Genomic DNA, 11,877 nt, shown 5'->3' on the forward strand with positions numbered 1-11,877 from the left:
TTTGGAAAAGCAGTTTAACTTTTTTAACATCAGTGAAATCTCATGTGACCATATTGAGATTGTCGTCTAGTCCCAAAAAATTATTATTTTTTATTCCATGTTCTGTTGTTTTGAATGGACATTTGAACAATTAAAGTTTAAGGACGAATTTTGTTGTTGAAAACTTCATCATAGCTTGGTGGGGGTGCAGATTTGTTGTCTTTGTTATTTAGCACATGAAAATCTGCAGGATGGCGAAATTGGAAATGATGTTGCATATCATCTCCTGCTGAATGATATGATGAGCTTGGGGAATCCAGATATGATGGGACAACATGTGTTGTTGATTGACTGGGGTACGATGTAGGTGGATGTGAAATTTGATGTACTGTTGAAGCTACAATAAAGGAGAGTTTTGTTAGAATTATTCTAAAAACTTTGCAAATTAGTCTTAAAAAGTCAGAGCAACAAAACAAACTTTTTCGTCAGTATGTATAACATAATTTGAGACATTTAAGGAGAGGAACCAATAAGTTTTTTTACAACTTAATTCCACTATTCTATCGCTTTATTCAATAAAATATGTTGAAACTAAGCAATAGATTCATTATATTAACCTTAATATCAAACAAGAAAATGTAAGTTGCAGTGTAATACATATAATGAATTTGGTACGTTTTGAAATACACTCCCACCCCCCACCCCCACCCCCCCCACCCCCCACCCCCCAAAAAATGAAGATATGAATATTTTCTTTCAATGAAAATATAAACAAGCTCAGACTTACTTTCATTTGTAGGTGTCCGACTCAATACTCGTCCTTCTGAAGATTTCCTTCTCAAACGACGACAACAAGCTAAACAAAGTATCAGTTGAAAAATTGATCCACCAACACCACCACCAATTAAACCGAAGTTATTCTTATGTTCTTCCCGATCTGTTAAAAAGTAAGTAAATGGTGGCATATTCAATAGATGAATTATCGCATCAAACGAAACTACATAACATGTCCATAAATGTAAGAGTTAACAAAATTCGACAAAAATATTACCAAACTCTTGCTATGAGATTAGGATATGTCTTACAATAAGGAACCTTTTTAGCAGTGACTAGAAATTTGAACTTTGAGTTTGATGGGGTTTTTCCCTCGTGCTTTTCAAAGAGTATGTGCAGATCCCGTCCCACAGAGGCACAGAATTTGGAATCGTAATAACTGGTACAGTTAATAAACTAAAAGATAAAGATATGAGTACATTTGCAACATTCCATGAATATTCTTAAAATTCAATGACAACGGCATTCTTCTTGATATCAGGTCAAACATCTGCTTTTATAAACAGGGCACGAGCTCTGTCATTGTTAATGTTTACATTTCACCGGGTGTGTTCAACTTGTTTAACTCTGCACACATCACTGAGCATGAACAGACAATACTGGGGAATTGGTTTTGCTTTCTCTCATTTCTACTCTGAATTTTCTAGATTATAGTTTTAATATTTTTCACTAATACACAACAAAATTTCTACTCTTCGTAAGTATTAAGAATAAATTCTACTTTGTGAAAGTGCAAGGATGTGTCAATCAAACGCGTCCCGAAATTCGTAGTTTCAATAATTACCAGATAAAAAACGTTTGTGAACACACTTTTATTGTATTTCCGTGTGAAATGATAAAGCAACATTTAAGTCATGATATTATACAGAAAAATTGAGAAAATATTAACTTCAAATCTGTGTCCAGGCCCCTTTAGAGATATTAAGATAAAATGTGATATAATTATCTCTTGTACGAACAAGAAAATTGTACTTAAAATAAAAGACTTCACCTGAAGCTTATTAGCTGTAAATGCATATTCAAAGCTTAATTCAACAGCACAATCTGGGTCCTTGAAATATTTGGGTGTAACGCAAATTGCATAGGTATCCGAATTAACTTGGTTTTCAATTCTAAATGAAAAATGATTCGAGCATGAAACTTTTTCTCCGTTGTATGTTACGTCTACTGGACGATCCTCATTCACGTTTTCAAGATGTACATTGCAGTCTCTTCCAAATTCATCTTCAAAATAAAAAAAAATAAATGAACAAAAATATCCATTAAAATTGCCAAATTCTGATTTATTGTGGAATTATCATTGTTCCTGAGAGGATCAATGTTTATGGATTTTGTGAGTAACCCTTACGTTTTCCTAATTAATTTATGAGAATAGGTTTGAATTTTTTTCAATGTTGCATTCATTAAAACATATATAATTTCTTTAAAACGATTTTAACAACTAATTTACCAGTCATTATGGTTTTGCATTGCTTTCTTTAGGATTTTTTTTTCACGTAATGATAAAAAATGTCAACTTTAATTTCTCCTATCATTTACATATAGATCATGATTCTCAAATTTTAAATCTTTCTCATGAGGTATCACAAGGTTTACAAGGTAAAAACTCTTACATAAATAATACAAAAATTTAAAATGGAAGCAGAAATGAAGATATGGATGATAATGATTATATTTCTACATGATACAGACAAGGGAATGAGGTAAAATATAAAAGGATTTCTAACTAGAACTGCCCAAAATGACAAATGAACAGCTGGGATCTTCAGAAAAGGTGCCAATTCACTTAACATGTTTTATGGATCTAACAGGTGTTCACAATTTGTTTAAACATTAACAGTGAAAATTTAATTGCTCATTATATTTTTAATGAATGATTAACTGAGGCCCACCTAATAAAACATCAAAACTTTAGTTATAATTATATTGTTTTTTATGAGATAAAAAAATAAATTGCAACTACATGTATCTGTCATCTTTGTGAGACATGACACTCTGCCATTTATTTGCTGAAAAAAAAATTATATCATACAACATCAACTTAATCTTGATAAGTTTATATCAAATTCATTTTAAACATAAAAGGATGGTCATCCAGTAACTAAGTATTTTAATTTGATAGACTATAAATTCCAATTAAGAGAGTCTTTAATTCTTCTACATAATTTTCAGGAGGTATAGATAACACCTGCTAGCTAGATCAGATATGCTCAGACGGCTTTCCTCATTGAACTCATCAATTAATCTTTAACTGGATGCATGTCCACCCATTACTCCTAATAGGGACAAATGGATTAACACTATCTGCTATGTAATGCACCGTGAGTCTGTAGCACAATAGAAAATGCACATTTGTGTCATTTTGTTGAAAACAAAGATTTTTGTTTAAATTTGTTACAAAGCTTTATATTGTGACAAAAACTGTGTTATCTTGATGCAATGTTTTAAATAAGGTTACTGCATGACTCTTAGATTTGTAGCGACTATCTACCAAAAACAATTGTTTAATACTTTCTGGGTTTTTTTTTTTGAGTTTAGATGAGTAGTTTTAAGCTGCATTTTTGTACATTGTCAGATGTACCAACTGGCAGTTCTAGATTCGATGTCTCAAACTTACACAAAGCCAAAATGACTAGGTCAATAAAAATGAGAAGAAAACATCTGTAAAAGAAGAAAATTATTCATTCGTGATGCAAATACCAGGTGCACACCTTCATGTGGTTAATAATGAGTGTGCAACTTTTCAGACAAATCAATGCAATAGTCTCCGAGAACAAGTCCGGAAAAAATCAGAAAAAATCTACAGACAGGCGGATAGTCGGTTATACTGATTCCCCTATAACCCCCCTAATCTTCTTTTGCAGGAGGTATAAAAACTGAAACAAAGTAAATTGAAGTGTTCAAGTAGTAAGGAAACTTACATGTTGCACTAGGAATCTGTGCAAACACTTTGACAATGGATGCAATTGCAACAAATACATATTTGCTTGCGAATCCTGGAGAACACATTCTTCATCTCATAGCTGTCGAATAATAATTGCATTATTAATTGCCTGCGATCTGATTAATATCAAATCATTTGATCATGACAAGGAGCACACGACGGTTGGGACCGGTCGGCAGGGGATACTCACTCCTCCATGGCACCTGATTTCACCTCTAAATTTTGAGGTCCAAATTTTTATCGTTTCGTTGGACTTTCGAGATTGAATAAGGTTCGTGATCTTCATACTTCATTCAAGCTTATTGCTTTACAAATGTCTAGCAATATATGTAAAGGCCGATCAAAGGTTTTAATGATCTAAATGCTTATATAAAGAGAACAAGTTCCATTCATTTTCCATTACGCCCACGAGGCGCCGTGGTTAGAGCGTTCGCTCTAGAGTCGCGGAGTAAGGAGTAGATCCTTACGTCGCGGGTTTGAATCCCACTGTGGGACGTGGAGACTGGTCCTTCGGATGAGACCGTATAAACCGAGGTCCCGTTTCGCAGTAGGTGCTGCCACGAAAAAGATCCCTCACTGCTTAATGGCCCTGAGCGCTGAGTATAGGTCAAAATTTGCAGCTTTCCACCGGCAAGTTGCGGCGTCTCCATATCAGTGAAAAATTCTCGAGAGGGACATTAAACATTAAACAATAAACAAACAAAACATTTCCCATTACAGACTTAAAAATCTAAAGCCTTAATCTTGAGTGCGCTTAATAAAACTTGATATACTTTAATTTCAGTTTCTTTACTTCAGAAACAGATTTTCCAATGTCATTATTTGCTTTTAATTACGGACGTACATGTAAATTACTATTACATCATTATTAATCCTTTCATGATCTTTTAGTGTTGAATTTACAGCCATAACACATAATATTAATATATTTATTTTTCCAAGGTAATATTTCCTCCCCCTAAATTTCCCTCTGGAAATTCCAGGGGCCTCCGGGTTTCTTTTGAATGTTCACGATTTGTTTTGTTTAACGGATTTCTGAGATTAGTTACTGTTCACTTTCCATGGAGATCATCGATTACAATATTTCAATTTTATATTACATCTTGAAATCTTGTGCCTCGTGAAAATTATATTCTTCGATTTTATTATATGTAGAACCAAAACTCCTTTTTTTCGTTTCTTTGCGTAGTTCAAGTGTTTTTATGTGGATTAGTTTCTCTTTGTTTTTTTTTTAAATGTTGTTTTGCTTTATTTTTAGTAGAGTTGGAGTGGGTTGGTGCAAAATCTGGTTTATCGATTGATGATTCCGTCCTCCCTCTGACTGTATGAAATTAGAATATAATGAACAGTAGTCATGTAATCATGCTCAAAAGTCCAATTAAACAATACAAATTGAGTGCAGAGCTCGAGTAAACACGAACTTCAGAAAACATCACAAGTGAGATCAGGTGCCATGGAGTAGCAAGCGCTCCTCTCTCGATCGGTCACATCACGCCCACCTTGAGGTCGTTATCTTGATTGAGTAAACGCACATGTAGTATAGTAAAAAAAATTGTAGTAAAACCCCAGTCAATATTCTACCTAACAACAGGTTGTAATTGTTTAACAGATTTTATCAATGAGGAATTAAAGCGTCTTTTTAATATTAACTTCAGAGTACTTGTATCTTAAATCACAATGATTTTTAACAAAGTAAATTCGCAGATGACCAACTATGAGATATAAAACAAATTTCGAGTTTCATTTTTATTGAGGAAGAGGTTGGCTATGATGTTTAAGAGTCTACTCTTTCTTTTTCTTCACTTCTTTTTTTTTAAATTTAATTCATTAGTATGAAATGGCTTATATTTACGAGGGGTGATCAAAAAGTTCGCGAACTAATTGAATACTTCCATGAAAGAAATAAGATTATGTTCCAGTATTCATTATTTTTAAAGTAGTCCTCTCCAATTTTAAAGCACATTTGAAACCATTCTCCCATGAGCGAATCACGTGATCCAAGTGGTCACGTCACCAGCTCCATAGCGTTCTGTTCACAGAAGCTAAAAGAGTTTTCCGAGTCTTATATTTCTTACCATGCAATTTACTTTTTATAACAAGAACAGTCTGTTTGTCAAAAATGGCTAAATCTCGGTAATAGGATTGGTGAATAAGAATATCCTTTCCCAGGAGGAGCATGATGAAGATCACAGCCCGAGTCTTCTGTCTTCAGAGCGTCGTTTATCCGATAACGTATAGGCGCCTTTTTTTATCATATCTGATATGTTTAAAGTCTAAAGTGAGCGATATTTTAGGATCGATTTAATAATTATATTATTGTTAAGATATTCTACTATATTTCTAACTGTAACTTGGCGATCTTTCATAACAAATTGCTCAACTAAGGACACATCTCTTCTCCAGCTTGCTTTCACTGGATAACAGAACAAACATCATTTTTAACCATCTTCCTTCCTTCACTAAAACAGACAAATCAAGTTAATGATTGACTTCTGGCAAGTTTGTTGTCTTCATAAACCTTGTACAAATTATCATATGCTACTACAAAGGAATTTCCAAGATTTAATTTAAATTTTACAGCCGTTCGTTACTTGAGTACGATTGAGTCAACCATTTTTTGACACAAGTCATCTACATATTGACGTCATTTTCACATTGAGATGTCAAAAACATGGGAAAAACATTGCATATGATATGCTATTTATAGAACATGTGTATGACTATATGTATGCCAAATTTCATTCTGGTCTGAATGGTGGTTTTGTAAATATAAAGATAGTTTGCGAACTTTTTGATCACCCATCGTATAACAAACACATTGATACATAATGATACAATTATACATCGTTAGCCCTTTTTGGTTTGATATTTCCAATAAATTCTTTGCAACATGTTCATTTATGATTTGTTAATTGTTTATAATTAGAATGGAAATCCTATGCAAAAATTTTAACTAAGGATTTGTAAAAGAAAATAATAATAATAATAATAATAATAATAAAATACTTGAAATGTCGCCACAATTACGTGTATATTTACATGTAACTAAGATTTACTTTAGGTTTTCAGTTGTTTGAAAATACGAGATTTATTCCAATTTTCTTATTAACCTCAACTGCTTTCGGTATGAATTCATTAGAATAAATCATGTGTAACTGTAATGAATTTTGTGGGAAATGTTCTAAACACGGAACTCATGCTATATTCAAGTAGATAAGATATGATTAAAGAACAGGATGCCTAGAGGCAAATTGATAACTTTTCATTCTGGACCTGTCCTTAGTAAACAGAATTGAATGGTTCTAAGTTTTTTTTAAAAGATTCATTATTAATTTTTCTGTGATTCATTTCTATTCTAATCATCATTTCTTTTTTTTAGCCAATAGGTGGTTTATCAACTTATTATCAGTGTAGATTTACAAATTTTTCAAATACCTGGTAAAAAAATCTGGAAATCTCACGTTTAAATCAGATTTCAATTACTGTAACACTCATTTTGATAATTTTTGGCGATTATATTTTAATACTAGGTTTGAAAATAGTAACACTAATGAAATATGAAAAGTATAAATATACGGAGAAATTATAACCAGCTTACCTCAAGGTGTGTTATTGTAGAAGTGCATTCAACTGTGACTGATGACACAATGTATGGATAGCATTAGGACTAACCGTATTATTCATGGAGTTGTATTTATAATTATTAAAAACTTTAAAATCTAAACTCTTTATAGTTAGAGGATGGATTAGGGAGCCTTCACCTTTGAGCAATCCTCTCATTCGACGAAACTCGGATGATTTCGTCGCCTTCATCATACCTCGAGGTTAGATGAGGTACGAATTGGCCAAAGCATGTCGGATGCAATTCTATATGCTTTTGTACTCATTGTGAAAAGATTATTCATTTGGATTATGTTGTTGCGTTATGACATGATTCTGAAACTTTTTCAAAGTTTGGTATAACCTAAAGCAGAAATTCCCTAAAACGTAGAAATCGTTAACACTACTAAAATGTAATGACATCAAAACTAAAAAATAAAAAACTCCAGAGAAAGCTACGGGAATGCCGATAATTCTACTTTTTTGTGAAACAGTTTTTTTTTTATTCCAAAAGATAAACGAGGTTTAAACATTTTCATATTGCAAAAGCTATCTAGAGTAGATGTTTCTAAAGCCCTGAATTTGCGCAAAGTATAATTACCTTGATGTAATTGATAATAGTTATCCTTCTGTGTGCACTCCGTAATTGTGATTAAATTTCATGAAAAATTGTTAAACCTAACATGACTAAATAAATTGAATCATCACTTTGGCATTATCAATGAACACAAAGGCAGAACACATATGACAAACAATGGGGTTTCTTTCGCAACGAAATAGGAAAATTAAAAATGTATCGTTGTCACTGGAATACATTTCATACCCTGATATAAGAATACCAACCTTTGAATAGAGGAATATTATCACTTATGCGAAACATAGGTAATCAGAGATTACAGAGCTCACCTCAACAAATGTTGTCTTTAAGTAAGGCAAAGTCCCACATAAAACTTAGTTATCTAGTAGTGTGCATCCCTAGATGCAACATTTATGCAATTTGCTCTGATAGGATTTGCAGTTACTTGAGAATGGACTTACCTTAAAACTTTAAACTGGTTACTGATCCAGAAAATGTAAGTCAAATCCAGCATCTGAAGCAAGTTTGAGAGTGTTCATCTCTTGATGCAACATCAATGAACGTTTGGTCCAGGTAGGGCAAATAGTTACTTTAGAATGCACCTGCTCCAAAACTCTTAACGGCAGCTGGACATCTCGGCCCAACGACACCTTGGCCCGACACACTTGACACCTCGGTCCTGACAGGTCGGCCCAAGATTGTTGACACGTCGGCACATATAAAAGACACCTCGGCCCAAACAAAATTAACAGATTAACCGTTTGAACTGACATTATTATTGGTGAAATTATTCATTCTGATGATTAAACGATTTTTTAAATTAAAAAAATGGGGGTCTTTGATAACTAATCGTTTTATTTTTCCAACTTTATTAGAGCATTCTTTCTTTAACATCTAAGTCTTGTGGGAAATGTTTTTTTTTTTTGGCAATATCAGGGTTGCAACCGTTAATCTTGTATTTAAAAAAGAAGAAGAAAAAGAAGAAATGAAAGACATTTTATTGTTTACATAGTTCTATTATCGTATAAAGAACTATGTTTAAACATGTCAAATAGTTGCATTCTTGGTCTGTACTTCATTGTATGTTTCTTTCTTTTTTTTTTTTTCTTTTCTTTTTTCTCTTTTTTTTTTTTTTTAGAAATAAATGAGAAAATATTAAATTACAGTCTCCCAATTAAGTCATTAACCCCCTGTTAACACGCACTTCCCTCCAAAGGATGCGCCGCGGCATTTTGTTTGAATATCTTCAATGTGCTCGCGATCGTGGAAAGTCTTCCTAAAAACATCTTGATAGTTTATTCATGTACATTTTTAAATCAATATTTAATTCAGTTCTCAAAATTGGAAAAAAAAATATTTCATAGTAAAATTTTGCTTGGGCCGCGGTGTCTTATATATGGGCCGACCTGTCTTAAATCTTGGGCCGACCCGTCTGAGCCTAGATGTCAATGGGCCGAGGTGTCTGTCATTCCTTTTAACCTGGTCACTCATCCGGAAAATGTAGGTCAGATCCAACATCCAAAGCAAGCCTGGTAGTGTGCATCCATAGTATTTTCAAAATTCATTCAACTTATTTTAGGTAAATGTAAAGATTCATAATTTTTTCAAGAGTTTCATATTTTGCCCTTCCGTTTTTCCATCACGTTAGAGGTGTATTACTGCTAATCACCAATTTTTCGCTATATCTTGTATTCCTTTGATATTTATAACAGGGGAGAGGTATCAAATTTTGGATATTGTTATATGTAATCTTTACACAAATAGACGCGAGAAAAAATTTCAGCAAGAGGGCCGACTCGCGCGAGGTTCTCACCATTATGAAAGTGTAGCCTCCTAACTGATTATGTAATTGTGCATACTTTTTTACATATGAATTACTGTAGGACATACATACGACGATATTACTAAACATTTATTGAATGCCCTAAAGGGCAACATGTGTTTTGTCAAACTAAAGAAACCAAAAAAAAAAACCCTTTGGTTTGAGGGTTCGGCAAAATGCATGTTGCCCGAGAACACATTCAGTAAATGTTTTGTTGTACGATTAACTTTTAATTTGAATTGCAAAGTATGACCTAAATGTTATGAAGAAATTGGCAAAACTTTCATGTTACTTTTGTTTATACGCACTGACTATTTAACTTGGTCAATTCTAAACCTGTTGAACACTGATCCTACCTTTTTTTTAGTAGAAGTCTAAGATCTATTCAACCGGTCCAACATTTCATCTAGAGGATTAACAGCTTTTTTGACCGCTCAGTAAAAAAAACGAGAAATGTTATACATTTTATTTTTTTATAGATGTATACAGGAAACAATGTTTTAAAAGAATGATAACATAATATTATATTAATAAGAGTACCCATCCCATTACAACCACTATATTTTTTTAAATCGATCTGCGATCTTTCCAAAGCACGTCACCATATACATGTATATTTCTAATAAGTGCTTTTTTGTGCCTGTGTTTATAATTGCGGGTAAGATTTGTATATGCATAGCATAGCAGCAATTAAAGTTTTAAGTCAAAATTCATCTTCACCAAGTATTGTACTTGTCAAATTAAATATCATAAAAAATCAACTTCCTTTTGAACATGCGTACAGTTTTTTATCAGCAAACTGAATATTTTCATATATTACATGTATTAATATTTAGAATTAATACATGTAATGATGTAACAATGAACAAGTTTGAAATAGAATTTAGTGAAAAACAGCACATACAATTTTAAAAAAAACTTCAAATAAACAAAACAGATCATACACAAATTCAAAAGATGCATAATAGCCATCCATAAACAATCTGGGAATACAGTGGAACAATGAATTCTTGGTAGATTTGATCACGTACCAACCAAGTTCATTTCCCAGTGAACTTTTTTAAACTTGTTATTTATTACTTGTATTTACATTTGAGACGAATATTCCAATAGAGCGATAGTAAATTGGATAACTACGAGGTAATCGTGGTTATCATCCAAAGTACTGAAACTATTTTTTAAACAATAAGTTCATTTAAGGAAAATAATTTCAGAAGTATATATATATATATATATATATATATATATATATATATATATATATATATATATATATATATATATAGTAATTTGACTATACTAATATTCTATAGGCAAGTTTAAAATAGTACTAAAAACACATTAATATATATATTTTAGGGACCGCGCTCTTAAAATGGCAATTTATAAAACTATCTTGTATTATATGTACATTGTACACTAGACAAAATTGCTAAAGCACTATCATAGAAAAGTAATGTTTACTTTTTTAAAGGTTCTTTTAGAGTTATCTGACATACAAATATGTAACCATTTTTAGAAATAAGATGTTTAAATGCCAAAACAAGTGAATAAACAGCTGATAACTTGAGTGTAACCATTTCAAAGAAATAAATGAAAACCGTGCTCAAACGTTTTAGAGCAATACATTTCCATTTTCTTCTCTGGAATTGTGTTCTTTATGTTCTTGAATTCATTGAAAACTAAAAAGAACACATTGCAGAGTAAGCAGCGTTTGACCATAGAAGAGTAGTTGGTATGGTGTCTGCAAGGTGTTCCTTATGAGATGTTTGTTTCAAAAAAGCCATTCAAAAATTGTTTTTAATTGAATAAAAAGTACTTTGATTAGATTAATTAATATAAAAATGTCTTCTGTGGACAAACACGGCATTTAATAGTCACCAAACAAATATTACAAGATTGTACAAATAAAACTATGACAACCGGATGTGCGATGGACCGGGTAAGGATTCCGAAGCACAGAGTTATTACTAGGCAACATCTTGCTTGACATTTTGTTTGATATCCTTGAAGTTTACTCATGTGGAAGAAGTAGATGTCGCATTTGCAGATGAAAGTACTGACTGGTGCGTTAACAATTTTGTTTAGTGTACATATAATCAAAGTGTAAAAACGACAGTA

The 11,877-nt window shown here is 32.3% G+C and overlaps 1 protein-coding gene across 1 annotated transcript; it reads right to left on the reverse strand.

The window, feature by feature from the left end:
• LOC133176906 (uncharacterized) lies at positions 1 to 3,822 on the reverse strand. The gene is made up of 5 exons (XM_061311964.1): positions 3,735 to 3,822; positions 1,805 to 2,037; positions 1,065 to 1,209; positions 767 to 916; positions 1 to 376 (listed from the first exon to the last, which is right to left on the reverse strand). The coding sequence occupies exons 1-5, from the start codon at positions 3,820 to 3,822 to the stop codon at positions 138 to 140; spliced, it is 855 nt and encodes a 284-aa protein (XP_061167948.1). The 3' UTR covers positions 1 to 137.
• Positions 3,823 to 11,877: the final 8,055 nt, after the last annotated feature.

The sequence above is a fragment of the Saccostrea echinata genome, unplaced genomic scaffold (assembly GCF_033153115.1).
Source record: "Saccostrea echinata isolate AGI-Se365-2 ecotype Australia unplaced genomic scaffold, CSIRO_AGI_Sech_v1 ptg000084l, whole genome shotgun sequence".
NCBI classification, from domain to species: Eukaryota; Metazoa; Mollusca; class Bivalvia; order Ostreida; family Ostreidae; genus Saccostrea; species Saccostrea echinata.